Raw genomic sequence first — 27,525 nt, 5'->3', positions numbered from 1 at the left:
GCTGAATCACTCCCTTCTGCGTCGATGAAGTTGGTTCAAAGATGGCGGACTTCCTGCCAGCCCGGGCCGTTCTAACTGTATGTTTCCCGAATTGTCTGCTTAGCAGCCACGAGGCGGAACAACTGAGGAAGTCTAAGGAGATCGACAAATGTATATCCCGGGACAAAACCTACGTGAAACGGCTCGTCAAGATTTTATTGCTGGGCGCCGGCGAGAGCGGCAAGTCCACTTTCCTCAAACAAATGCGTATTATTCACGGGCAGGACTTCGACCAGCGGGCCAAAGAGGAGTTCCGGGCTACTATATACAGCAATGTGATCAAAGGTGAGATCGAAAAACGGGTCGTTTTGTTGATCTGTGTCCCTAACAAGTTATTTTGGCCTTCAGGTTGTTTCTACGGTGGACTTGTTGGAAGAAACTCGTGCGTGTCCTAGCATCATCCCCCACTTCTCCCCAGCAGAAACGCCCATGTTGTGGACGGGTCGGGCAGCACAGACTCACAGAGTAGGACTGAAGCGTGTGTTGTGGGATCTCATATTAAATGTATAAAGGAATCTCCTTGTCTTGGTGTCTTATACAAATGAAATCTGCACGAACGAAGCCTTAACAAATGCGTTTCGTAGACGTCGTCAGCTGCAAAAGCGAACTGCCGGCAGTACTGTCCAGCAGCTCGCTCGTGGTGGAAGTGGCTCGCGGACGCGCCGGGCCCCGCTGTGTTAGTATAGTGAGCTCGCGCTCGAGCCGAGGGGCTTCGCGCCTTTAACCAGTTTCACCGGCAGCGTGAAGTCAGTAGCAGTGAGTGAGTGAGTGAGGGATGGAGGCTCCCCATGGCCGACGTTTTTGGACGCGTTTAGCACATTTAAATTAAAAATAGATGAAATGTCAAACTGAACTGAAGGGTGTTCTGTTCTTTCTTTTTTTTTTTTTTTTTTTTTTTTTTAAGTTTCGTTCGAGTCGTGTTTTGTCCTTGACCGGTTTAACAATCGAATGGTGTGTACCGAGACAAGGTGCCCCACACACATACTGTCATAGTGATTTTTACGAGTGCCTGTGATTAAACTGTTTTTTGGTGGCTTGACGTTAAGTAAATTTGCCGTTTAACGAGACGTGTAAGTACCTGCCATAGCATAGGAGCACCGAATGAGACGTTGCGTTTAAGTGGGCAAGCAGAGTTCCTCAAGGGAAGACATTATGACACATTAGTAACGGTCTGGTGAGCTGCTAAGCCTGCTTGGTGCCTCCTCACTTTTCACACCACAACACAAACCATGCTTTGCTCTATTTGACGTGACGCCTTCCTGTCGGACCTGTGCTGTCCCATACATTACGCTGAGTATAACTGATTTACAGTCAGAGTCCATCAGTCTTAAGTGCGTGTTACATTACGCTTGTAAGTTTTCTAGAACTAGGCATTGATGAACTGTGTCAACTCCTAAATAATTGAAAACATCAGCTGTAATCAGGGTAGGCATTTTGCCCTCATTTATAAACTACTGAGATACAACCTTTTACTTTCCATCTCTCTGTCCCATAACTGCTTTTCCAGCACAGGGTTGCATTGGTCCCTACCCTATCCCAGAAGTATAAGATACGAGGCAGGGTACACCCTGCTAGTTTTTTGGTATTGAAAAATGGCTGGTGATTGAAGGTAATTGAATTATCTTTTTGGGGATGTCATATTTCACTCTCTGACTTTAGTCATGTACTTCGTCCAGTCTGCACATATATTGAAGAATTTATTGAAAGGTCTGTGGAAAAAACTAATTTCAGCTAATTTCTCAAATGTGGTTTAGCTGTAACTCTGCTGCATACTGCCATAGTCGAGATCCACACACACACACACGCGCTGGCTGAAGCCGTTTGTCCCAAGCAGAGTTGCAGCAAGCTGGAGCCTAACCTGGCAGCACAGGGCATGGGACTGGAGAGGACACCAGTCCGCCCCAAGCGGGACTTGAACCCCAGACCCACCAGAGAGCAGAGCCCAGCCAAACCCACTGCACCCCCCAAGTTCTACGCAATGACTGGTAAATGGTGCAATTAGAACAAAGGGCTCTTAACCTTTTGTAGGCCATGTACCCACACACACGTTGTCTGAAACAGTTTGTCCTGAGTGGGGTCGCGGCGAACCGGAGCCTAACCCGGCCACACAGGGCACAAGGCTGGAGGGGACACACCCAGGATGGGACACCAGTCCGCTGCAAGGCACCCCAAAGGGGACTCGAACCCCATACCCACCAGAGGGCAGGCCCCGGCCAAACCCGCTGTGCTACCACGCCCCCCTAGGCCATGTACCCTTCTGGTGAAAGCTAAGGACACCTAGAAAAATGTCCATTGATAAATTTAGAAAAAAAATTGCATTCAGTTCATAGCACTGAAGCCTGATTACAGTCGCATACAATTATCATAGTCATAACATAGCAACATTTTAATTGTATTTTTAACATTGAGTTAGTATTTTCACGGCAACCGTGGTCTTCACAGCCCAATCCACTGACTTCTTTGGAGTCCATGGACCTCACGCGTTAAGAGCCGCCTGAATTAGAACATCTTTGTAAATCATGTATTGAGAACATTGGTGTGCAGATCTGCTGAACTACACCCTCAGTGCGCTGCAGGATGGGTTCCACTGGAGTCACACCTCTGTAGATTATGATCTGATGTAAAACACTGGTGACATCTAGTCTAGCCCATGTAGTCCAAAAGCAAGAGTCAGATCAGTTTGTCTAAGCAGTTTACCACAGTGGGTAGGCACAGACATGCTGTGTTGCATCAGGTACTCCTTCCAAGTGTGTTATTGTCTGTGTTCATTGACGCTGGTGGTGCAGCAGCAGTCACCTCAGTGTCGTTTGGGTGTCAGGAGAATTTCCGGTGCAGCCACGCGTTGATGCAGAGTAAAGAGAAGCACTGTGTGCGAAGATATACTAGCAATATGAGAATGAGGACCCCTGAGTGACGCTGCTTACTGACTTTCATTTCCATTTATTCATTTTTTAGTGGCTTTCCTGCAAATGGACATAGAACTTAGAGAATACAAAAGTGCATTTCACCAGCATATATAGATGCAGACATGTCATTCTTAAAGTGCAGTCAGTTTGTCTGATGTCATACATTAAACTGGCTAGCTACATGTACAGTTGGTACACGAAAAAGGCTTTTACACCATTCTTCCATTCAGCAATTTTAAACAGTAATATAATGGTTTGACATTGTTCAGTTTCCCTTCAGCAACATTCAGCTCCTAACAGAACTTTCTGAAAGTACAAGAGTAATAAATAAAACTTCTGATAGTTTTCACTTTAAATTCTGTTTATTGGCATTATCCTTAGTTTTTATTGAAATTTTCCATTGGTGTATGTTGTTAAAATGCACAATACTGTTAAAGGGTTTTTCAAAGTGGCTGAAAGCAATCTGTGGGTGAAGAGTTTGGTCCCCCACCAACTGTTAAGTATTTTGAGGCCTTGAAAGTATTCACACCTGGAAGGTTAATGCGTGGCTCTCCTCTACCTTGTCGGGGTGTTTCAACTCTTATGCATTCATACATCTATTTAACTAATAGTCTATAACACTTTGTTTAGTATATTTTGCAGTGACCTGTCCTAGGAAGTAAGGAAAGGTACACCCTAGATATCACACCGAACATTATTACATTTGCAGTTTCTTATATTGTAGTCCCAGAAGACTGAAGTTTTTGTTTCAAAAGTATTAGAGTGCATTTTTTGAAAAAGAGATATTTAGTAATGCATATAAGGTCTGTGCATAATATTTAAATTTTTTTGATACTCTTTTTTTTAATTATAGGCAGACTTTATTTCTCTCCTTTCATCTTTTGATGATGTCCCCCAGTTGATCTTGTGTATAAATATTTGTTAGGGTTGAAATGCCAAGTCTAGGGGTTTAAATGGGGAAAGGTGTAGTGCACTGACTGTTGCCTTTGTTTTTCCACTAGCTTGGCAAGCCAATCAGGAACTGACTTGCCTTAAGTATACAATCTGTTCTGTTTTTCTGTGTTCAAGTACTCAAAACTTTGGGTGAGGATGCTCTCTGCTCAGAGAGAAATTGTTCTGTCTTTGTTGCCTGTAGCAGTTGAGAGAGTAGGTTGTTGACCCAGTTATTTATTCATATTGCAGCTGCTTGAGCTTAGTGTCTTGCTAGGCACAGTGCATGCATGTAAGTTGATAAACAAGTGTTTTAATGTTGTGGCCAGCAATATGTAATTTAAATGCAAGAACATTTTAAGAGGGGCAACTGGTAGCGTAATGGTTAGAGCTGTTGCCTTTAGTCCTAAATGGCTCAGGTTCAAGTCTCACCTTTAGCAGTAGTACCTTTGACCAAGGCACTTAATGTGAATTTCTCTAGTAAAAATTACCCAGCTGTATATATAAATGGGTAAATAATTGTAAGTAGCTTAAGATTGTAAGTTGGTTTGGGGGGAAAAAAAGCATCAGCTAAATGTAACAAGAGTTTTACATGTATATGTTGCCATGGAGTCATCATTTTAAATGTACATTTATTCAATTAGTGGATACTTTTCTGTAAAGCAGCTTTGAATGTTAAGCTCCTTAAAATTATTTACCCATTTATGTAAGTCAATGGACCCATATACACAACTCACTGAATTCTATGGGAGCAATTTAGGGTAAAATGCTCAAGTTGCAACTGTTGTAGGTGCTCAGGGGCACTGCAGTTGTAGGTTGGATTTGAACCTGCAGCCTATGAACCCAAAGGACGCAACACTAACCATTATGTTGCCAGATGCCACCCTTTTAAGCCGTTTAGGTGGCAGTTTTCTAGAAATAGTCCTTATACATCAATCATCTAATTGCTTCTCTCCTGTTTCACATATCTTTCCAAGCACAGGTCTGAACTGATGAACATTGAGGATTCAGTCCAGTGATGCAAAGGCACTTTGCCCATTGTTTGCTTCTTTGACCTTTGATATGCATTTTTTAAACCAAAAGAAGCATTTACTTATGGAAGTTATTTATCCAGTTATCATATAACTTGCAACCTGTGTGTATGTCAGCTCCAGTGTTGTTGGAGGTTTCCTTATGTTTGGAACTGGCTGTTGTGGTTTGAATTTCGAAAAAATGTGTAGACTGTCATCAGTAGTGGATAGTGAGGAAAGCCTGTTTCATTTCATATGTTTGCTTATGGTACGTTGCAGTGTTTACAAACAAATATGGCTTTTTGTATTGAATGGGTTAAAACATAAAAGTTGTTTTGTAAAAAAGCAGCAAGTTGGTCTTGTAGTGTTTGTTGCTTTAACAGTGAATAATAAACTAGTATTTACCAATGAAGACAGACATGTGTTCATTTTTTCCTCAGAGAGCAGTTTTAGTATGGTTGAATTTAAATATAAAATTGATTTACTGTAAATGACTCAAGTACTGTCTTGATTGCCTTAAAGCTGTAATTAAAGTAGTTTTACATTTTGTGATTCTAACTTAAGTGTTGATAGTCCTGAAAAATGGCCTCACCACACTTGTCTTGAATTGAAATACCACTTTTAACCTGTTGTTATTGTATTAGCACACTGAAATGTATTCATGCATTCAGTGTAAATATAGTTCTGTGTCAGTATAAGACCAGCTACGCCTTTCACGTTTGCTTGGAATCTGTCTTTTGGTTCTGTATTATTGCATGTGCAGGGAGTTAGCATTTCTGTATATAGATTTTTGTGATATTTTCTGACTGTACTCTCAGGAACTGCAGTCAGAAGTAGTGTAGTTTCTTAGATCTTGCACATGATTTGAAGGGAAAGCTTTGTCTTAATTTTTTAAATATGAGAAATGCCTGCAAAATATGACCTGGTCTTAATGAGCTGGTCTGGAATAACCACAGGCTGACTTACGATCTCCTTAGGACAAAATGATCAGAGAGGTTTCACTTTTGCTTTATTGTCACCAAGCTGACCCAGCTGTTTTCTTCTTGAGGTTGATCACGTCAGTGCCTTGCCCCCCCCCGACTTACTGTAAGTCGACAGACACCTGGCAGTTGCAGTTGAGACTTGAGCATCAGAAGTGTTTCCCTTCTTGCTCTTTGTTCCTTTATTGTAGCCTAGAAGGGAATGTTTCAGCATAGTATGTTCTTGTTCATGCCTGTACAGCCATTATTGCAATGTCTGACATTAATAGATCATTGAACAGTCCTATAAACCTAACTTTTCCATTCTCTTTGACTATGGATCAGCATTAAGGACTAGTGAGCAACAACAGCAATGTCATGGGAGAAGTGATTTTTTTTTAATTTTTTTTTTTAGTTAATCTGTGAAATTGCCTTATTAGGCAAAGTCTTGTTCTGATGGGGTCAAATTAGCCACTATTATGGAGAAATAGATTTCTCAATGAAAAATATGCTATCTAAAAATTAAAATACCAAGATAAAAGGTATTTCTATCCATGACAAGCATAATGCATTGATAGTATTATCATTCATGATACCAACATATTTTGTAATATTTGTAACAGTGTTACTTCTAGCTTGTCTTTTAATGTTACATTTTCTTTCATTCATCAAGAACAACATGTCTACTGCAGGTTTGTGGAGGTCCATAGTGTACAAGAAGCATAGGACGTGAGCCAGGTATATGTCCTGGATGGAGTCATATCGATAATTTGGCTCACAGATATTTATGATATTAAATCTGTTTCTGTATTTTAATGGGAAACAGGTTGGATTTTTAGTCTGGAGTTTGCCATGAATCTTTCTTAGACTTTGATAAAGATTTTACCATGCTAAAACTATAAGCCCTGATGTGTAATATATATTTACATTACATTTATTCATTTAGCAGATGCTTTTGTCCAAAGCGACATACATCTCAGCAAAAGTACAATTTGTGCATTACATTAAGAGAAAGAGACATGGCTGCAGACATGTGACTCTTAAGTAAACCTAGTTTACCTTCCACTTGATGCACCGATGTTCATCGCTCAAGTAGGTGCATAAAACACAGGATAGATGAATCCTGATACCTTCCTACCAAAATTTTTTTTCATATTATAAGATACATGAACCATCACATACAATATATGTCCATTAATGTGATATCTAACGTTAATGATATCATTTAACAGTCTTATATACTTACCTTTCCCATTCTCTGTGGCTAAGGATCATCATGAAGGAGTAATGAGTAATGTGACGCTTCCTCATAAAGTTTGGAATATATTCATGTTGTGCATTTAGCAAGTTGAAACAGTTCTTTCATGGTACTAACAAAAATTGATATGGGTGGAACTACCTTTACTTTCAATTCTGTTGTCAGTCAGGTTAGTACACAGGTTTCAAAAATGCAGTTTTATTAGTATATTTAGGGAAGAAAAAAATTGTTGTCCGTCAGATGCAGAAATGTGTTATTTGTTTAGGCTGATCATAGGGCCCCAGGAGAAATACACAGTATACCCTTTCTGTTCATGTCATATTTTTCTTTCTGGTTATTTATTGTTCTGTGAAGCACAACCGAAGAGTCATCTTGTATTTTCCCTTTAACATAACATCTCAGTTCAGTCACAATGCTGCATTTTCTTGTGCAATATGACCCGCCTCTGAAGGGCCTCTTTACTCTTTGTTCCTGCCTGACTGTATGTCAGAATTGTAGCTGTTGTCTGGTGAGGCCCATAAACAAGTCTGACAGGTTACTTACTCTGAGGTAGCAAAAACGAATGCTATGCAGGCAGCGCAACCTCTAATCTCTTTATGTTAAATACCTGCTGACTTAAGCACAACTGCATTTGGTTCAGTCTGAACCTGCTAATATGTAGTAGTTACTGAAATTATTAGTAATCACAGTTGTGTGTCTTACAGTGCATCTGGAACTCTGAAAAGTATCTTTTGAATCTTCCGTAATACCTTTGATGCTGTTTGGACATGCAGAAAGAGCAACAACTTCAATATAAGGAAGAGGTGTTAGCTTGTTAGCTAAATGGACAGATCAAGTGTTCTGAAATTCTTGCCATTTGCAGACTGCAGTGGATTTGACACCACAATCCTTATATCAGAGGTTCTTTAATATATTAGTAGATGGATATATTGCAAAATACACATCTTTCTGTTGTGTGTACTAGTGCTGCAACTGTTATGTTTAATAATCGAGTATTGATTATCCTAATAGTTGAGTAATCGAATAAGGAAACGTTTATCTTAGGAACCTTAAAGTTTCATTAAACAGGAGAGGGAGAAAGCTCTCAGACACAAACCTTGTTTTATAAAATTTTATAAAAATCAACCTTTTTAAAGTAGCATATTTAAATGAAACAGAAATATAAAGCGCAAGCTAAACTTGTTTATCCATTAAGGGCTATATTAATTATACTTGGATTTTAAAAGAAAACATATTTACTAAAATTCAATAAGTAAGCAAAAATATATTTTCCAAGATACAACCAAAACTAGAACACGGGTAAAAATTAAAATAAATATATAAATGAACACCCCTCCCCCTCTGGCCTTACGCCCTGTGTTGCCGGGTAGGCTCCGGTTCTCCGTGACCCCGTATGGGACAAGCGGTTCTGAAAATGTGTGTGTGTATAAATGAACAAATGAATGAGCATTGCTTTGCATATTTAATGTTCCAAACTGTATTTTGAGTACAAATTAGTGCAACCTAGATCATAACTTGTAGATATGAAATTTAAGCTCATCTTATGAATAATGTAAGTCTTACAGGAGCATGTGGTTTCAGTGAAGAGTAAAGTGTGTTTTCTTAGATATTTGTTGGAGGCAGGAAACAATATCCAAAAAGGTTAGAAAAACAAGAGAAAAAAACACAAATGAACTCAATGTGTATCAGTGCCACCAACTGACAGCTGGTAGCACAGTGGTTACAGCTGCTGCTTTTGGACCCAAAAGGTTGCCGTTTTGAATCCCACCTTCAGCTGTAGTACCCTTGAGCATGTTGTAAGTCACTTTGGAGAAAAGCATTAACTATACGAATAAATGTAAAGTAATTGTAAATTGTGCTGGAGTTTGGAGTGGTGATAATAGGAGTACATGCCTAGAAGAGAAGTCCTGCATTTCTTAACCCTAACACGTTGACTGATGGCGTCAGCTTGTGACCCAGTACAAATTCATACAGGTGCTACTCTGTTTGCAGTTCCATAGCAATGTGCATAATGATAATGAAATGTATATCGAGCTAGCCCTCGAGAAGAAAATATGAATAAATATTAAGTTACTTGGTTAATCTTTCCAGCCCTAGTGTGTGTGTGTGCTAAATTAGTTAAAAATCCAGTTTAAGTCATAGCTATCCATCCATCCATCCATCCATCCAATTCCAATAACAGCTTATCCTGAGCAGGATTTTGGTGAGTTAGAGCCTATCCCTGAAGCGTTGGGCTCAAGGCTGGGGGGTTATGCCCTAGATGGAATGCCACTCCATCACAGCATTGCAAAACACATACATCCACAACTAGCAGCAATTTATAGGAATCAATTTAACTGAACTACATGTCTTTGGAAGGAAAGAGGAGCACCTGGTAGAAACCCACACAGAGATGGAGGGACCATGAACCTTCACATAGACTGAGTGGGGATTGAACAGACATTCTCTCACACCGCCCAGACACTGTCAGGCAGCAGCAGTACCTGCTGCCCAGTGTACCCTCCCCATTATTTTCCATAGTGCAAGTGTACACCAATGTTGCTTAAGCCCTAATTAATAGTATCAACCTTGATTTAAAACTGAGTGGCCAAGTACAGTGTATGTGGAGGTCTGTGTTCATTGTTCTACACCCGTGTTACGAACTTATTCACCAAGGTGACTTACAGTGCTAGATATGCTACTTACGAGTCACTCATCCATATACTAGTGAAATAGACTGTCACTCATACACCATGAGTGACTTTTAGAGTCACCTTTCTATCTGAACATCATGTCTGTAGACTGTGAGAGGAAACCAGAATACCTAGTGGAAACCCACGCAGATGCGCGAATAAACAAACACCACACAGACTGAGTAGGGATCAAGCCCACATCCCTCCCTCCCTCTCCCCAGGCACTGTGAGACAGCAACACTACTGTGCCACCATGCCACCTCAGACTTGTTGGAGAATCAACAAGAGAAACAGTTTTGCAATATCAGTTACTCAATATTTCAGATCTGTATGTGGTCCTTTGCTGCAGTAAGCATTGATCCTTCCAGGGAGGGTTGCAGTGTGGTCTCATCTGTTGAGTTGTCCTCTTTCTGTGAATGTTTGCATGGAATGGCAGTTGTTTCCTGCAGTAGAAAGTACTGACACATCCAGTATTTAATGTGATTTTTATTTTTATTTTTTTTCTTCCCCCCAGTCCATGAGTAGTCACATGGTGCTGAAGAAATTAAATGTCCTTGAGTTTTTCTTTCAATATCAAAATCAGTCTTGTGGAACTTGTACACGCACCTCACTTTTTCACTGATGGGAAGCAGTTTGCCTAGAGAAATTTTTAGGACAGACTTTCCTAAATTTAGATAAGTAGTTTGGTAATATTTTTGTGAAACCCATGAACTGATGTTATAACCAACACACAGTCACCACTACAGGCCAATCACTAAATGTTGTAAACTGACAGAAACCACATTTGAAATGTTGTCTTTACTTCCAGTATTATCGAAAATGATTTGTAGCATACTCTTAAGTGATTATTTATAGTGTAGAGGTTGTACTCTAGCCTTCTGTGTGTACTTCATGTATAGAACAGAAGCTGAAAATGCTACTTTATCCCACATTTGTATAAAATAGGGCAGCAGGGATTAGATTTATCACTTCATGAATAGAGCTTCTGCCTTTGGATGTTTACATTTATTCATTTAGCTGATGCTTTTCTCTCAAGTAACTTGCTGTTAAAGTTACAATTATTCACTCATTTATACAGCTGGGTAATTTTACTGGAGCAATTTAGGGTAAGTATCTTGCTGAAGGGTACTATAGCCAGAGGTGGAGGTCAAACCTGCGACCTTTGGATCCAAAGGCAGTAGCTGTAACCGCTGTTCTCCTGGCTGCCCTGTATGGGTTGTTGTTTCAGTCCCCTCTCCCTCTGTAGTACCTTCGACCAAGGTGGTTACCCTAATTGCAGGTAGCTTAACATTGTAAGTTGCTTTGGAGAAAAGTGTCAGCTTAATGAATAAATATGAAATAAGAACAAAAAAGACTTAGAAGACTTGTTAGCAAGATTTATATTTTAAGCTTTGAACTTTCAGTAATGTGTATTTGGAGAATTTATACCAAAACTGTAGTCACTGATGTATTTTAGTTTGCTCTGAAATAAATTGGCATACTCAGTGTATTTTCATGGTATTTTCTCTACAGGGGTTAGAGTCCTGGTAGATGCCAGAGAGAAACTGCACATCCCTTGGGGGGACCCTTCCAACCAGATGCATGGGGAAACTATGATGGCCTTTGATACACGCTCCTCCATGATGGCAAAGGGCACAGTGGAGACAAAGGTCTTCTTGCAGTACCTTTCTTCCATCCGGGCACTTTGGAATGACAGTGGAATCCAGAATGCCTACGACAGACGACGGGAGTTCCAGCTGGTGAGTAAGAGGCATGCAGGCCACTTGTACTTTTTGCATATAAACCTCTCGGGTTTTACAGACCAGTTAGTTTTATTTCTGTTAGGCTTTGTACTGAAATTTTCCTGTATTTCCACTATTTAGCCTAATATTTACATTTATTCATTTAGCAGATGCTTTTGTCCAAAGCGACGTGCATCTCAGCAAAAGTACAATTTATGCATTACATTGAGAGGAGACATAGCTGCAGACATGAGTCTCAAGCAAACCTAGATTGTTCCCTACCACTTGCTGCACCGAGGTTCATCATTCGAGTAGGTGCATAAGACACAGGATATACAAATCCCGATACCCTCCCACCAATTTTTTTTTTTTTTAAATATTATAAGATATGCAAATGAGCAGTACAATACCAGAGTCCCTCCGAACCATTCACCTCATACGGGGCACGCCGAATCGGAGCCTAACCCGGCACACAGGGCGTAAGGCTGGAGGGGGAGGGGACACACCCAGGATGGGACACCAGTCCGCCGCAAGGCACCCAAAGCGGGACTTGAACCCCAGACCCACCGAAGAGCAGGACCCAGACCAACCCACCGCGCCACCGCACCCCCTACAATACCAGAGTAATGGCTGAATAAAGGTTGTATCTGTATACCTGAATTGGGTTGCAGTGCATTACACAGATAAACTGTGCGGTCAGCTTCTAGGTCAGTAATTTTCTACACAAGAAGCTGATTTCTCTTATTAAATGAATTTGGGCATGCTTTAGCGTTTTCCCATTGGTATTTTTTGTTGACAGCCTGTTGTGAAAATGGCTTTGCAGAGTATATTGTTCTGACTGTTGTTCCGTTTTACTTTTTTATGGCCTGAAAAATTGCAAAACTATGCAGTCTCTCACAGTTGATGATCTTGATGACATCACAGAACCAGAATTGATCACATGCGATGGATTGACTTCTCTTAAATGCTTTCAGTTCTTCATCTTGCTTTAGATATGTTCCAAATAATCTACAATCATATATCAAAATAAACCACATATTAAAATTAAATGTTTAATTACAATCACAACTGACATTACATTTTATTACATTTTGTACTGTTTCTTCATATCATGCGTTATTTAGTTGCAGTAGATTTAATATTTGAAATTAAATGAGGTGAAATGTAAACCATTGAGGAAATCTCACACACACAATGTCCACAACTGATTGTCCCGAGTGGGGTCGTGGCGAACTGGAGCCTAACCCTACAACACAGGGCACAAGGGGGGAGGGGACACACCCCGGACGACACACTAGTCCGCCGCAAGGCACCCCAAGCAGGACTCGAACCCCAGACCCACCCCACTGAGGAAATGAAAAATGAAAACATGTATGAGTAAGAGCAGTGCAAGAAGAAAGCAAGCTTTGGGATGTAAACGGTTTCATTTCAATGCTTTGTCTCCCGGGACTTAATAAGCAGAACTGCAGACCCCCTCCTCTCTAGTCCATCTGTGTATTTTCCAAAAAGTAAAAAGTGATAATCTCCTTTACAAAGGCTACATGCTCACTTATTTGATACGTTTTGTCCCAACACAGATACATTGGGAATGTCTGATTCCTAAGGACAGCATACTGTTACTGACAAGATCTGGCATGACCCTAAGCGGTTCGTCCCAATCTGACAAGTCTGATCAGAGAACGCGCTATTTGTACAATTTTTTGCCTGTACAGATACTTAATGTTCAGACTCCAACATGAAAACTTTTCTCTTGTATCCTCTAATGAACCAGAATGACAAAACAAAATTTTATGTAGTTTAAAAATTAGTATCCAAATGGAGAAAGAAGTGAAATGGCATAATGTTTTTTTTTTTTTCCTTAAGCACTCAGCCCCACCCGGCAGGCAAACAGCATGCCCGTTGCTTAATTGCTGCACTGAGCAACTATGCTGCAGTACCAAGTACCACATCGTTCTGTCTGAACAGCACAAGGCACTCAGTCTGCTGTGGAGCACCAGTGTACGTACAGCGCTTTGATACATCCCAATTATTAAACATCACTCATTTGCTGGTGCTGACACAGTACTTAATTTCTCAGCTATTGAAATAGCACTGTGTAGCCCACCAACACTAGGGCCCTGATGTAAACCCCCTAAATTGCTATATAACCGTTTTCATGTTTATTCTTATGCTGTCATTGATGTGATACACTGGGGTGCTTGCTGAGTTAGACCAGAAACTGTGGTGCTGTCATTAGTTGTCTAGGCCTGTATTTAAGCTGTCTTCTGAGGACGTCCTGGGTGTTCCAGTGTGCATTGAGGATAAAGATCCAGAGATACAGGGTGCTTTCATTAGAGCCTGTAGTATGTTTTTGTCACCCCTGGGTGAAACTTTCACAAACGTCTTGCTCAGTAGTTGTTTCCTGTTTCTGTGGTGCCTTCTGCATCTGGGGTTCCTGTCATCTTCTCATACAAGAGGTGCTTGTGGTGAAAGGTTGAAATTTCAGACTTGCACATGGGTAATTATCCATGGCTCCGTTTTACACCAGGATTATCAGGATCCGGGGAAGAGGTGTGATCTAGAGTAGAATGTTGACCTGCAGTTAACACTTTTAATTAATAATGTATTTCTAGCCCACACGAAAACCTCTAACCACTTTTCCCCAGAGATCATTAAAACACTGTAGAACACATGTATAACTATGACCCCATGATTTCAGCATGATATAAAACATTTGTCATTTACATTTATTCAGTTACCAGATGCTTTTCTCTAAAGCGAGTTACACTTCTATACTGTATTCTGATATGTATTACATCAACCCAGAGATCTAGATACAGATATGTGAATCATTTCATGAATAAAGCATGTATTGAGGTAATTTCGGTTTTTCTCGCCAATACGTTTTGGAAATGAATTATTTTCCTTATATCCAGAAGGTACCAATGATTGTTCAATGAAGAAATTTGTTTTAAAAAGTGCAGACATTTTAAAAAAGGCAATTGACTGTAAACTGTTACTGTACTCACTCAATGAAGAGAACAGTTGACTGAACATTGTGAAGGAGGGAGAAGTTGACAGTCATTCTTGCACTGCCACTTCACAAACATGACAGGAAACAAACAGGAAACTGCTGATGGTCCACTAGCGTCAACTACCGTGTATTACTGCACTTCCGGCAGTATTAACAGTCGTTTAAAACTAGGTTTTTTGGTTTCTGGTGCTTTTGCATTGTCAGCTCTTTAACTACAGTGCAAACATTGTGTCAGCATAATCTTCTACGAAGCCTGTCTACATTCTGCGATAACATGGGAAGATCTTCTGTCAGAGGCTCTAAATGGCTGAGGGCCCGAGCTTTCGTCTTAAGAGACTTGCTGCAGTCATGACCCATGATGAGAGTTACTGAGATGCCATGGTCATCTACCCAGGTTGAACACAAAGGCTGCTGCTGGGAATGCTTGTCATAAGTATACATATGGCTCACTTCACAGTGACCAGCACCATGTCTTCTGCATAGTGCTTAGATTCCTTTCCACCTTTATATCAGTGCTAAGCCAGACTATTCAGTTGGTCTTAGATGAGTGTCCACATTTTCCTTCCAGCACGGCAGTAAACCACCCGGTTTAACTTATTGTCTTGACTAAATTAGTTCCCTTTGTGAACTCTTAGCACTGCAAAAAAAAGAGCTTGAAAATGTACCAGATGCAGCTCTCCACTACCTGAATTGCACTGGTTTAGTGCATAATGTTTCAAGTATGTCTTCAGGTTTTAATTTGCAGCTACTGTTGGAAATGTGTCAGTGTTACATTTGGTTGTGTAAATTCATGGTTTTGAGTAAAAAGAACTCTGCAAGAGACTCCCTTAAGCTCCAATTGTGTACAAAGATGTGTGATAAGGCTTAGCTTTGCGTGCAGACACCAGGGAGTGGAGTATGGTGGGTACTGGGGCCTCAGCAAGAGCAGACAGCCTTGCACACTGACACGTGGTGTAGCACCTTTTGGAGGAAGTGAAAATGCTTCTAATTATGAATCAGAATGCCACAGTGGGAATTTTAGTTGTACTCATTAAAAAAAAAAAAAATCTTAAAAAAAAATACTGGGCAAAGCCTTTTGAGTTATCATACATAGTTTTCCCTTTCTTTTAAAATAGCTATAGTTGTGAACTCCTGCTTTATTTTGACTCTCATAAATTAAATTTTAACAGAGATGCATATCATTGGCTTTGGTTGCCTGAAAAAGTTTATGAATTTTTTTTTCTTTTTTGCTGCAACTGGAATCATTAAATTGAAATCACAAAGAAACAAGATGATGCAAGAAGAAACCCCCTAGGTTTCTCTTCTTAACTAGGAAAAACCATTAAACTGATCTTGGTTAACTCTAAGATTACTCCTTACCGTCCTGGGCTAGACTTGGGTTGATGTTTGTCTTCACATTAGTACAGTATCTGGTTATTCAGTGTCTATTATTGATCTATTTCCTGGAGAGCTGTAGTTGTAGCGTGTGAAGACACATTACATAGTAGTTAATTTTGAGAATGAGCTGTAATTACTGGTAAGATATCACATTCACATGCAAGGGTAAGTTATTTTTAATCCGAAACTAGCTCCTGTACAGCAGTCTTGAGTACATCATAATTCCAGAACATCACATGGTTTTCAGGGGGTATTTTTTCATACAAGTATGTTTGCTGCTTTGAAATCTGATACACTTGTAAGAGATGTTTAGCTAAATTTGGTAAATTTTCATACCATAGTTGCTTGTGTCAAGTAAAACGGTGTTCTCTTGCTGTTTTCTAGGAGGGGTTACACTACTGTAGATAAGTAGTGTGTGAGTTATGGGGAGACAGGCATGCAGAAGACCATGAACGATGGAATCTCAGTATTCAGACAATGTAGTCTTACTTTTTTGTTAGGTTTAAGTTGTCATTTCTTTGAAACCTCTGCATTTGTACTCAACGCCTTGTGTGAAATTTCTGTACGCTTACTGTCTGACAGAGCTTGTGAGCTCTGTTCAAGTTGTGATAATGACTTATTAGCCTTGCTGCAAAGTTCCCATAACGACACACTGCTGAGTTGTGCCCTTGAGCTGTTCTGGTTTTGCAGAGCTTTCCAGAAGGACGGAAGCATGTTCTCGCGCCTATGAGAACTAGCCTACAATGTGGTTGCTTCATTGTCTGCACCATGTTCGCGTGCATACATCAGTGTGCTAAACAGGAAGTCACATTTTAGGCAGGGGGGGGGAAAAAATAAAAATCTGATAATTAATGACTAGCATGTTTGACGTCTGCTTGCTGCCAGTGAAGTCATGGAACATTTAGATGGTGGCTCACAGATTGTTTTGTTTCTTGTGTTGCTGCTTCCTGAGCAGCTTGTCCTTTCTGTGCTCCGTTTCATTTCAATGTCTGGCTCTGCCGAAGCTGCTTTTGTGCTGTAACATCAGTCCCAAAACCAAGGCAGAACTGCACCCTGTATGACCTGAGTTGCTCCAGATTTTCTTTAGTTTTTTTTTTTTTTTTTTTTTTTTGTGTGGGGGAACATGTTCACTGAGCATGTTGGAAAAAAACATTAAGATATTTGCAGTGTTTAACTTAAGGCATGTTTATCTTGCTATTAAATGATTTGCACACTCAGTGCCATGATGTGTTTTTACAGCTATGTGTGGTTCAACTAGTAAGAACACCGGAACAGCTGGGGTGTTAAGGCAGGGCTGTTGCCAGTGAGGGCTTTGCTAATAGATCTGCACTTTGTAGCGGCATTTGAACAGGGAAGAAGCTATCAGAATCAAGCTGCATTTTTCTCCTGAGAAGCATGGACTGTCAGAATGGGATGGTCTTGCCCAAGGCTCAGAAATCTTCTATATCCATGACCATGATGCGCACTTTGATGGAAACAAACTTGAAATGTTTACTGTAGTCAGTACTTCCTTTTGCTCAGTACTGCCTCTTGCAGTGTTTAAATTTTTTTTTATTTCTGAATGATTGCAGTGGTTTCAGCTCATGCCTCTTGCTGACAATGATACATATAATCTTTGAATATGTGAGGTTTTTTCTCCCTTCACAGAGCTGTTATGACCTTACTTGCAAAGTGTGGGTCTTTGTGTATTAAACTGTCCTTTAATAACTCTAACAAACACAGAACAATGGCAAAAAGACTCAAAATGGTTTAGATTTTTTTGCTGTTAGAGATCATGTGATTAAGTATAAAAGCCTTGTCATGCTGCGTATTCACTCAGTCATAGCTGTACTGCTTTCATAAGCTAGTGTGTAGTCTGTCATTTTGTGTATGATTTGCGGAGCATGGCAACATGTTTTTCCTTGTAATTTTCCGAGAACGGCTAAGTGTTGAGCTACAGTAGACGGTATAGTGTAAGTGTACATAACATCAGTCTTTGTCCACTGTTTGTAAGAAAGTAGTGAACCAATGTTTTTTGACCACAATTTGATGACAGATAGGGCTTTCCCTGCTGCTGCTGTTTAAACGTGGCACCAGAGCTGTGGTTAGGCAATCGCCGTTCTCATGGCATGGAAGTAAAGGGAGTTTGCAAAATCTTTGTTTTTTTTAATTACAGTTTTAAATAGAATTTAATAATTGAGTAGTTACAAAGAGTCTGAGAAACCTGTGGTGTTTATCGGTTCTATTTTTCCATAGGTAGCATCTTTTAGGCAAACGATAGTATTGCTATTAGGGACATTAGATTCTAGTATGAAGACCACCATGAAGTCTACATCCCTGTCCCCCCACTACAGTAGTACCTTTGATCAAAGTATTTCCTTTGTATTATTCATGTCAGAATGCTTTGCTGTAAGATGAGTAAGTAATTTTCAGCCATTTTGAATAAGGGTTCCAGCTGTACAACAGCAGAACTTCTTTAGACAATGGCACTTGCTGGCATAAATACCTTCATATGAATTCAGACAGGAATGTTAGGATATGGATTTAATGTAAGCCATTTTTTTATTAAGCTGCAATGTTTGTAACGTTCATTTTCTTTGTACTTTGCAGGGTGAGTCTGTGAAATATTTTCTTGACAACGTGGATAAACTAGGAGAGCCGGTAAGTTTGTTTTCATCAAACATTCAGCACATAATGTTTGTCAGAATGTGCAAGAAAATGTTGTAGACTAGTGCTCACTGACTAGAGTGTTAAACCAGCTTATGCTGAAGTTTATCTTAGCCATGCATTCTCTGTTGTGGTTAATAACTCAGCACAGTTTGATAAATGCTGTGCCAGTCCTAACTGTGTGAAGTTTGTGGTTAACTATTGTCAGTTACAGCTGATAAATGCCTGCAGAGATTTTTATAAAGTTTAGTCGCCTTTCGCATGTGCTTGCTGATTGTCTTGATTTGATAAAATATACAGAGTTTACGGTATTTTGACGTAAGCAAATAGATTTAAGGAATGTGGCAAGCAAAAAAGTTTGACTTCTATTACTTCTATCGTGGTGCATTTATACAGTACATTTGTACAATACACTTTGAGGTAGTGGAAGACAGCAGGTGTCAGTTCTTCCACTAGTTTTTTGTTTTTTTTTTTTTTTTTTTTTTTTTTTTCTTCATTTCTCAAAATAGTTTAAAAGTGTGTTGTTCCAGGATGTGACTGCACTGTTGTGTATGTGGCATTGTCGGAAAATATGTCCCTTCAGCAAAGAGTCCAGGGAGGAAATAATCCTGACCTTTAATCACTGGGGACCAATGGAACCTATCAGTCCTTACCAATTGTGACATAAGTGTGATCACCCACTCATAACTGATGTTCAGTTCATTTCCACTCTGTGTGTTCATGGACATACAGCACAGTAATCAGTGGGGTTACTTAAAGATATTGTTATGCTATAATACAGTTCAGTCTGTAGGTATCGTATCATCTCCAGTGCACAATGTGTTTTGAATGCACAAGTTAAATTTTCTTCTAAATATGCTGTAGGGTAGGTAGCTTGTAAGACTAAGACCTCACATGAAATTACATCTTTATTAATTGATCAGTAGTAATAACAGTAAGTTTATCAGTCTTCTTTGTTAAACATTTAAAATTTTCTTAGTGGAAACGACTTGAAAATCAGCCTACAAGTCCTTTATTGCCTGTGAATGAAGACTTATGGTTTATGTTGGCTGTCTTCTGCACAATAGTCCTCTATTCATATACTCCAATTTTTCTAATTCCGCAGTGGCATGTTAGGTCCTGACAGAGCAGCGGTAACTGAGAGGCTGTTTTGTGGAATGTGTATTCAGCGCAATCCTTACTTAACACTTGTCCACATAATTTCAAATGTTTTTATGAATTACACAGAACATACTTTCTGTTACTCAGTATTTTGTACATGTTAAACTAGCAAAAATAATTATTTTTCCACTAAATAAAGCATTACTGACCATTACTTTTAAGGGTTAGCTTTTCTGATGGAATGGGGGCTGTGGTGGCGCAGGGGGTTTGGCTCGTGCCTGCTTACTGGTGGGTCTGGGGTTCAAGTCCCGCTTGGGGTGCCTTGCAACGGACTGCCGTCCTGTCCTGGGTGTGTCCCCTCCAGCCTTGCGCCCTGTGTTGCTGGGTTGAGTTCTGGCTCGCCGCTACCCTGTTCAGGACAAGCGGTTTCAGACAGTGTGTGTGTATGTGTGTTTTCTGATGGCACGTTTCAAATATTCTTTTCTTTTTTTTTTTTTTTTTTTTTGGTTTAATAAAGTTTGTCTGTGTACCCTCTCAAGCTGAGGTATCTATATTTTATTTGTAAGCTGCAATATATTATTCAAGTAAAATATCACAATGAAAAATAACGTGATAAGTCATGCTAAAGCCTTCTGGCTTTTGTTACTCAGAATATGAAAGATGAATTAAAAACGGTTGTTATTTTCATAGGATATACGTTATTTCACCTTAGTTTGTAACAGAATGATGGTCCATAGCCAGTCAGAAGGGAGCACTGAAACGGAACAAGTCAGAAAATGGCATCCTCCCTTCTCTCCCTCGATTGCCTTGCCCGCCGTCCTCGGAGGCCTGGAGCAATCATGCAATCTGATGAGAGGTCCGTGTTGAGCAAGAGGAAGTGGGCTGGGTCGTCTGCTGCGGCCTAGGAGACTCTCTGGGGAGGCTCCTGGAGGAAGCCAGTCCTCTAGCTGGCCACTGGCCCCTCTGGGCCACAAAGCAGAGCTGCTCTGCAAAGTACCTCACCGCACACGCACACATACACACGCACGCACACACACACACACACACAGCCCAGAGTGTTGCGTAACTCTGCCACCGATAAACAGGAAGCACTGCAAACTACAGGCAGAATGCATAAGTGACCACTCCTCACCACTGCTTAGTCCTTTCTGTGCCTTTTAGGTTATTTTTATTGTCTTAATGGGAGTGGCAAGTGTGTGTGTTTTTTTTTTTTTTTTTTTTTTTTTTTTTTTATTATAATGAGGCCAATTGTTTTTACAAGGAGACAGGATATCAAAGAAGGTTTCTGAAAATAAAGCAGCAGAACAGGAGAAAAGCAGTACATTTCCATGCACAACTGATTCATTTACTTTTGTGCTGAACAGTTTGCATAGCTGTTAAACACAACAGAACTTGGTCAGTAAACAAGCTAACTTTATTGCAGGCTCATTAATCTCTTGACAGTTAATGACCTTTGTGAACTTGAAGGAGCTGTAAACCTCTCTTCTTATACCATTGCTTTTGAGGACAGAGCTCTGGTCTCTGTCGTTCACCACTCCCATTAAGATGTAAACTGACTTAAGACCAGCACGTCTGCACCAGTGGGGCAAGCAGCAACTTGTTCCCCACAGCCACCAAGAGTGTTTTTTGTGCGTATTTGCTGTGCACTGTGTAAGACCTATAGGCCATTCTTTGGATTGGGAATTTGGCTGGCAGCCCAGTGACTTTAGTCCCTCTGCTGGTTAAGGCTATCTTCTGAAGCAGCCCTCAGCTCCTCTCTTTGGTATTCAGGGAACTCAGTTCTTACAAGAATGAACGGAGAAAGAGTGCTGAGGTGCTTAGAATATCACATGTTGCTCAATTTGCTGATTAAGCAGCTTCGCTTGGATCTGATCTTTCCTTTTGTAAAAAATGTCTGTATGCATTTGTTAATTTGGTAGAAAGGCTCTGATCACTGATAAGTCATAAAATAAACAAGCAGTTTTACCCATTGACCTGATTGTGATGAGTGCCTGTATCAGACTTGTCAAAACTTGTCTAGCATTTTAAGTCAGCCCTTGGATTCTGCAGGAAGTCCTTCCTTCCTGCACAGATTGGTCTCTCCCTTACTGTGAGGTCCATGTAATTATCGCACATCAATAGGAGATTCATGGACACTCCATGGCCTTTCACATCTGACTACACATCCAGTTACACAGGGACAGATTTTGAAGTCGGGGTTGGCAACTCTAGTCCCTGAGAGCTGCAGTCCTCTGCATTAAATTTGCAAAATGTAATTACTGCATAAATTAAATCTAAAACATTACATCTTTGTAAATGCTGAGTTTTTCTTTAGGACATAAGGTCAGGGTTGCATGGTTCTAGAAGTTACCCTGCCATATAATCAGAGCCAGAATGGCTCCTGCTTTTAGCAGGAACGTTACCTGCTGCAATCTGGGCCTTTAGTTGTACTGGTAACTGAACAGTTAAACATTATTGGATCATTCCTGCCGCAATACACCAACCAAATAGGCTACTCCGTGTGGCCAATTGAACAGTGATACATAAAAGGAAAAATTAACACGCAAATGAAACATATGACTTACATTAGCTAGCAGCATCAGTAACTATGTCAGATCTTAGTTGTTTTGTCATTTTCTACATTTTTTTTAATCCCGTCATTGTATAATACTCTAGCTTTCAGGTGGCAGTGTCTCAAGGGGTCGCATGCTGTGCCTTTGTTGTATTGAATTATTATAGTGTCCTATATGAATCGATGAGTTGATTGTGGAAAACAAGACTTTAAGGGGCCTTTCACGGTTGAGGTAAGTGCTGTGTAATTGGATTTGACTCAGTGATCACTTGTGTGGTTTTCTTTCAAATGGAGAGTATGGAAAGTAGTTTACAGTATAGGCATGTGGAGAACATTCAGACTATGCAGACCTGGAGCTGCATTCAAGCTAGTGCAGAAGTTCTGATCATACAAGTGAACCTTTTGCAGTGCAGGAACACATCTGTTTTTCCCATTGAAACTGTTTTTACAAGGATTTATTTTATCAGATCCTCAAGAACAAATTAAACATGTTAAACAAGGGAAGCATACACTTTAACTGGCATTTCCAGTCACATTTGTTTCATTTTATGCTCTTCATTTCATGTCTGGATCACTTGGTTAAAAAGGTCAGATGCTCCCCTGTTAATGGTTAGTGGTTTTTAAAGGTTTTGCACACATCAGAACTAAGAATGGAAATGGCCATTTTTTTGAGGCAATGCATTTCATTATCCTAAGATGTGATTGCCATCTTGTAATTTGGTCTCACTCTAAAAGCTTTTACATTTAATTTTCACCAAATAAATTGTCACAAATTGACTCCTCAAAGTATATCCTATCTTTATACCTGTATGTTGCCATAAACAAAAAGGGATGCTAATTTACAGGTTTTAAACAATCACATGGCTGATTATAAGACATAGTAAACATATTGAGGACAGCGTGTAGCATCTCTGTCCCACATTATTCACAAAGCATGACCCTAAAGAGAACATGACCCATTGACATACAAAGGTATTTGCTTTTAGTTTTTATGCATACACCTTTCAAGTATACACCACCAGACAGTATTCATAATATATTGTCAGCATGAGCATTTATTGGGGGTGGGGTTTGACCCAGTTTCTCAAGAAGAAACCAAAGGTTTGTAGTGTATGAACAGTTCACCTCTGCTCAGCTCTCCAGAGTAGGATCCATCAAGAACATTTATTGAGTGGTATTCTGAATATGTACAGAGGAGAAAATGCACCAAAATGCTCTTCTCAAGGATTCAGAAATTAACTTCCAAAGAGCCTTGATGCCCCATGGTCCAGTTGATGGTACTGCTACTGATGAGAAATTTAATTCACTTTGTTTTGTACTTCACAATACTACACCCTTTCCATAATTTCTGTAAGATACAAATTTCTGGAATATATATACTAACATTCACTATCCTATCAATCTTTTGTCCTCAGGACTATTTGCCCACACAGCAGGACATCCTCTTGGCACGCAAGCCCACAAAGGGTATCCATGAGTATGACTTTGAAATCAAGAACGTGCCCTTCAAGATGGTTGATGTTGGTGGCCAAAGGTCTGAGCGTCGGCGGTGGTTTGAGTGCTTTGACAGTGTCACCTCCATCCTCTTCCTCGTGTCATCTAGCGAGTTTGACCAGGTGCTGATGGAGGACCGGCAAACCAACCGCCTCATGGAGTCCCTCAACATCTTTGAGACCATTGTCAACAACCGTGTCTTCAGCAACGTCTCAATCATCCTCTTCCTGAACAAGACAGACTTGCTGGAGGAGAAAGTCAAAATCGTGTCCGTCAAAGACTATTTCTCCGAGTTTGAAGGGGACCCTCACAACCTGGCAGATGTGCAGAAATTCCTGGTGGAGTGTTTCCGCAACAAGCGCCGGGATCAGCAACAGAAGCCCCTTTACCACCACTTCACCACAGCCATTAACACAGAGAACATTCGGCTGGTTTTCCGCGATGTCAAGGACACCATCTTACATGACAACCTCAAGCAGCTGATGCTTCAGTGATGTATACTCTCAAGGACTTTAACTTCTAATCCATTTAATTATTAACCATTTTGATGATAGAGGGAATTTTAGGGGTTGAGTCAGCAAAAGTGAATGGTTTTCAACAGTAGGGCCAAAAGTTAGAGACGAACAAGATTGTGAACAGAACATTAAAATATCATCCGTGCCAGAAAGAATTTGGGAAATAACTTGCCTTAAATTTTTTGTTTACTTTTTATATATTGCTGTGCTTCCCTCCTCTACTGGAATAACAGCACTGTTGATGCTGTGAGAAGTCCATTCTAAAAATAACTAACAAAGTCGTGTCATCAGAATGATCCTTAATGGTCTTACTGAGCCTCTATTACTGTTTAGCAAGAGCTGAAACAATGCCTTCAGACATTTTTAATAGGAACCTCATTCTGAGCCACTGACTCAATACCTGTCTAGCCTTCTACTTAGTCCTTTGCATAGTTTATATTTCAGGTTCTTTCTACTTCGTTATGTGTTTAAATTATACTTCAGTGGTTTACACTTTACTGCCTTTTTAATTTGTTACTTCTGATGGACATGGGTATGACAGAAAAACACAAGGCTCACAGTATATTAGGGTGTACCCTTACAAACACAGACCACTTTGTAATGTGTACTGTGGAAAATTATAGAAGGGCTACAGTATTTGGATTAATCTCAGGGCTACATGTAGACCACATTTTGTATAAAAATGTTAGTTCTTAACAAAACTTCTCTCTGAAGTTTAGTAATATTGATTAACAGGATCTGTCCATCAGTGGTATAAAGTCTGTATTACTGGCTGGTTAACTTTTTCTGGTTTTCATTTTCTTTGATTCTGACATATATTACCTTTTATACTCATTTATTTACCTGTCAGGGAAGAGAAGTAAGTTTTATTCCTTGACTGAACTTAGCTGTAAACCCAGACCAATGTTCTGTGTGGTCAGTTTTAACAATACTATCCTTGCACAAAACACCACTATTTGCTAATCAGTTACATTTCTCTGCTTGTTTCCATTGTATACAAAAGGGATAGAAGTTGCTCTATGGACCTTGTAAAGAGATTTATAGATAGTTGTACAAATGTCTTTAATGGTTTTGTTTCTGTGCCTAATCAAATGCAATCAACCTTTTCTACTAAAAGATAATGTAACCAACACTTGTGTAACCTCTGGTAATATATACATTTTTCCCAAACATTAATACTATATTCAGCTGTTAATTTCAGTTACTTTAACTTGAATCGGTTGTCACCCCTTATAATAATTACCTAGTATGCAGTTTTAAGTCCACGTCAGGATACATTCTACTAGATATGCATTCTTGCTCAGTTTTTCGGTTTAGATGCTTGCATATCTTACTGTCTAGCCAGTGCTGTAATTAAATCATCTTGTGATTTGTAAGGGAAAATAAACTCCCTTTTGACTGCACAGCTAAACTATGTGCTCCTGCTCATTTCAGAATCTGGTTGTTCCTCTGATGTCCTTGGTATTAGAAAACTTGCTTTAATTGTTGAAAGTCTGACAATACTGAAAAGCACCTCAAATTGTGTACTGACAAGCCTCTTGTTCAGCATTTCACTACAGAATTTTTCCTTTTTTCCCTTCCAATATGCTTGGATGGGAGTTTTATTCTTCCATTTCCACCTCAGCCCCAGCTGACTGTAGGTATAACTGCGAGCAACATTGGGGAGAGCATTACAGCCGTTTCACCCCCCTTTACAGCTGGGTATTCACCTGGGAATCTATTGTGGCTGATACTCAAACCCAGGTCCCTAGCATTTGTTGTTTGACAGTTAAACTTATCCTCCCTGCAGATGTACTCATTAAAGAAATTCATAAAATGTTGTCACTGCTGAAAATTACTTAACACCATTTTTAGATGTATTCATAAGTTTGTATGTTGCATGATAATCCATGCTTTTGAATGATGTTTTTTGAAGTCTAGATGGGACAGACACTGGATAAAAAGCTTTTTTAGGCAGCCTGTTGAAAGTTAGTCAGACACAGAACTTGGCTAAAATTGGTTAAAATGCTGCACTGTCTGATTTCCTAAATATAGAGATGTTATATGAGCCCCTTTTACCCATACAGTGGTTTTAAACTTTGCTTGTGGTTTAACAAGAGAAAGAGATATATCTGTTTCCCAACAGTTGCAGGAAGTTCCTGTTGTTATTCTCCTGTTATACTCAGACATCTTGTTCCCATTTTTGTCTGTCAATGAATTTGGTTTTTTAATCCGGCTTTCCAGTCGGGGTACCGTATCGGTTGATTTATTGAAATGATTTGAATTGTGTTGTTTGTCTAGGCAGTTGCCTGACTGACTGTACAGTGTTGTTGATTGAGTGGTTAAGGGCTTGTAATATGTGCTTGTATGTCCAATGCTTGAAACTCAATGAAAGCCAAAACCAACAGTGCTTCTGATGGACACTCCTGCCAATAGACCTAGTGCCTGTGGATCCCCTTCGTTGTATTGACTGATAGGATGCTTTCTTATTTTATATTCAGACTTCTAACACTGTGTTATAAACAAATAGGAGCCTTCTGTTATGAAGTCGTGTGATTACTGACTGTCAGTCTCATGGGGTTAGTAAGATTAAAGAAAAAGTTATCCACAGACGTAACTGTGTGTATAAACATTTGTCTCGCTAATGCATTGCATTTAAAAAAAAATATGCAGGTTGGATTGTAAATGGTTCCAATTTAAAAAACTGTTTTATCACTGTATCAAAGGACTCTTGGTTTTTCCTTCCTAAATCCCCTTCTGTGAAAACCTCCTTCGATCTGTCAACCCTTTGAAAGTATGACTCCTGTGATACCATGACAAGAAAATGCAAGTACAGTTTATTCAGGTGATTTGTCTGTTACACACCTTGTTTTGGCTTATTTGTGTATGTAGACTTTTACCTTAAATAGGTACTACTTATGGTCTTCATATTAAATGAAAACTTCACTTTGTAATGATGGATGTGCCAATAACCAGGTTTCTGAAGTCTAAGATTTGCCTTTTATTTGTATCTGAAGAGTCATGGTCACTCTCCGTGTGTGCACTGTTAGCCCTGTTTTGATGCAGCGCTGAATTTTTTCTACTTAAAACGGTGTCTCTTTCTAGACATGCCTTTTCAAATATGTCCAGTAAAGAGGGGGGGTTACAAAAATGTGTATGGAAGATTTTGGTTGAATACTGCCATGGTATAAGGGTGTTCTACTCATATTCTACGTGAGTTGCCTTATCTTTGAAGCCAGTTTTTCACTAATTCTGAACACCGGTGGTGATCACCTTTCTTGTAAATTTGCTGAACTACTCTGCTGTCAATGCTCCTTTCAAATCTTTCAATAAAAAACACTCTGTTTAGATGTG

At 39.8% G+C, this 27,525-nt stretch overlaps 1 protein-coding gene across 2 annotated transcripts; it reads left to right on the top strand.

Moving 5' to 3' along the window:
- Positions 1-27,525, top strand: gna13a (guanine nucleotide binding protein (G protein), alpha 13a). Of its 2 annotated transcripts, XM_018761942.2 has the most exons (5): positions 1-324; positions 11,287-11,513; positions 13,359-13,493; positions 18,475-18,525; positions 23,599-27,525. In XM_018761942.2, exons 1-5 carry the CDS (start codon positions 42-44, stop codon positions 24,169-24,171), a joined length of 1,269 nt encoding a protein of 422 aa, XP_018617458.1. In that variant the 5' UTR covers positions 1-41; the 3' UTR covers positions 24,172-27,525. The 2 variants fall into 2 exon arrangements, with proteins under 2 accessions (XP_018617458.1, XP_018617459.1); XM_018761943.2 differs by lacking the exon at positions 13,359-13,493.

Source organism: Scleropages formosus, chromosome 20 (assembly GCF_900964775.1).
Source record: "Scleropages formosus chromosome 20, fSclFor1.1, whole genome shotgun sequence".
Taxonomy (NCBI): Eukaryota; Metazoa; Chordata; class Actinopteri; order Osteoglossiformes; family Osteoglossidae; genus Scleropages; species Scleropages formosus.
This window is presented reverse-complemented; position numbering and strand designations above follow the sequence as displayed.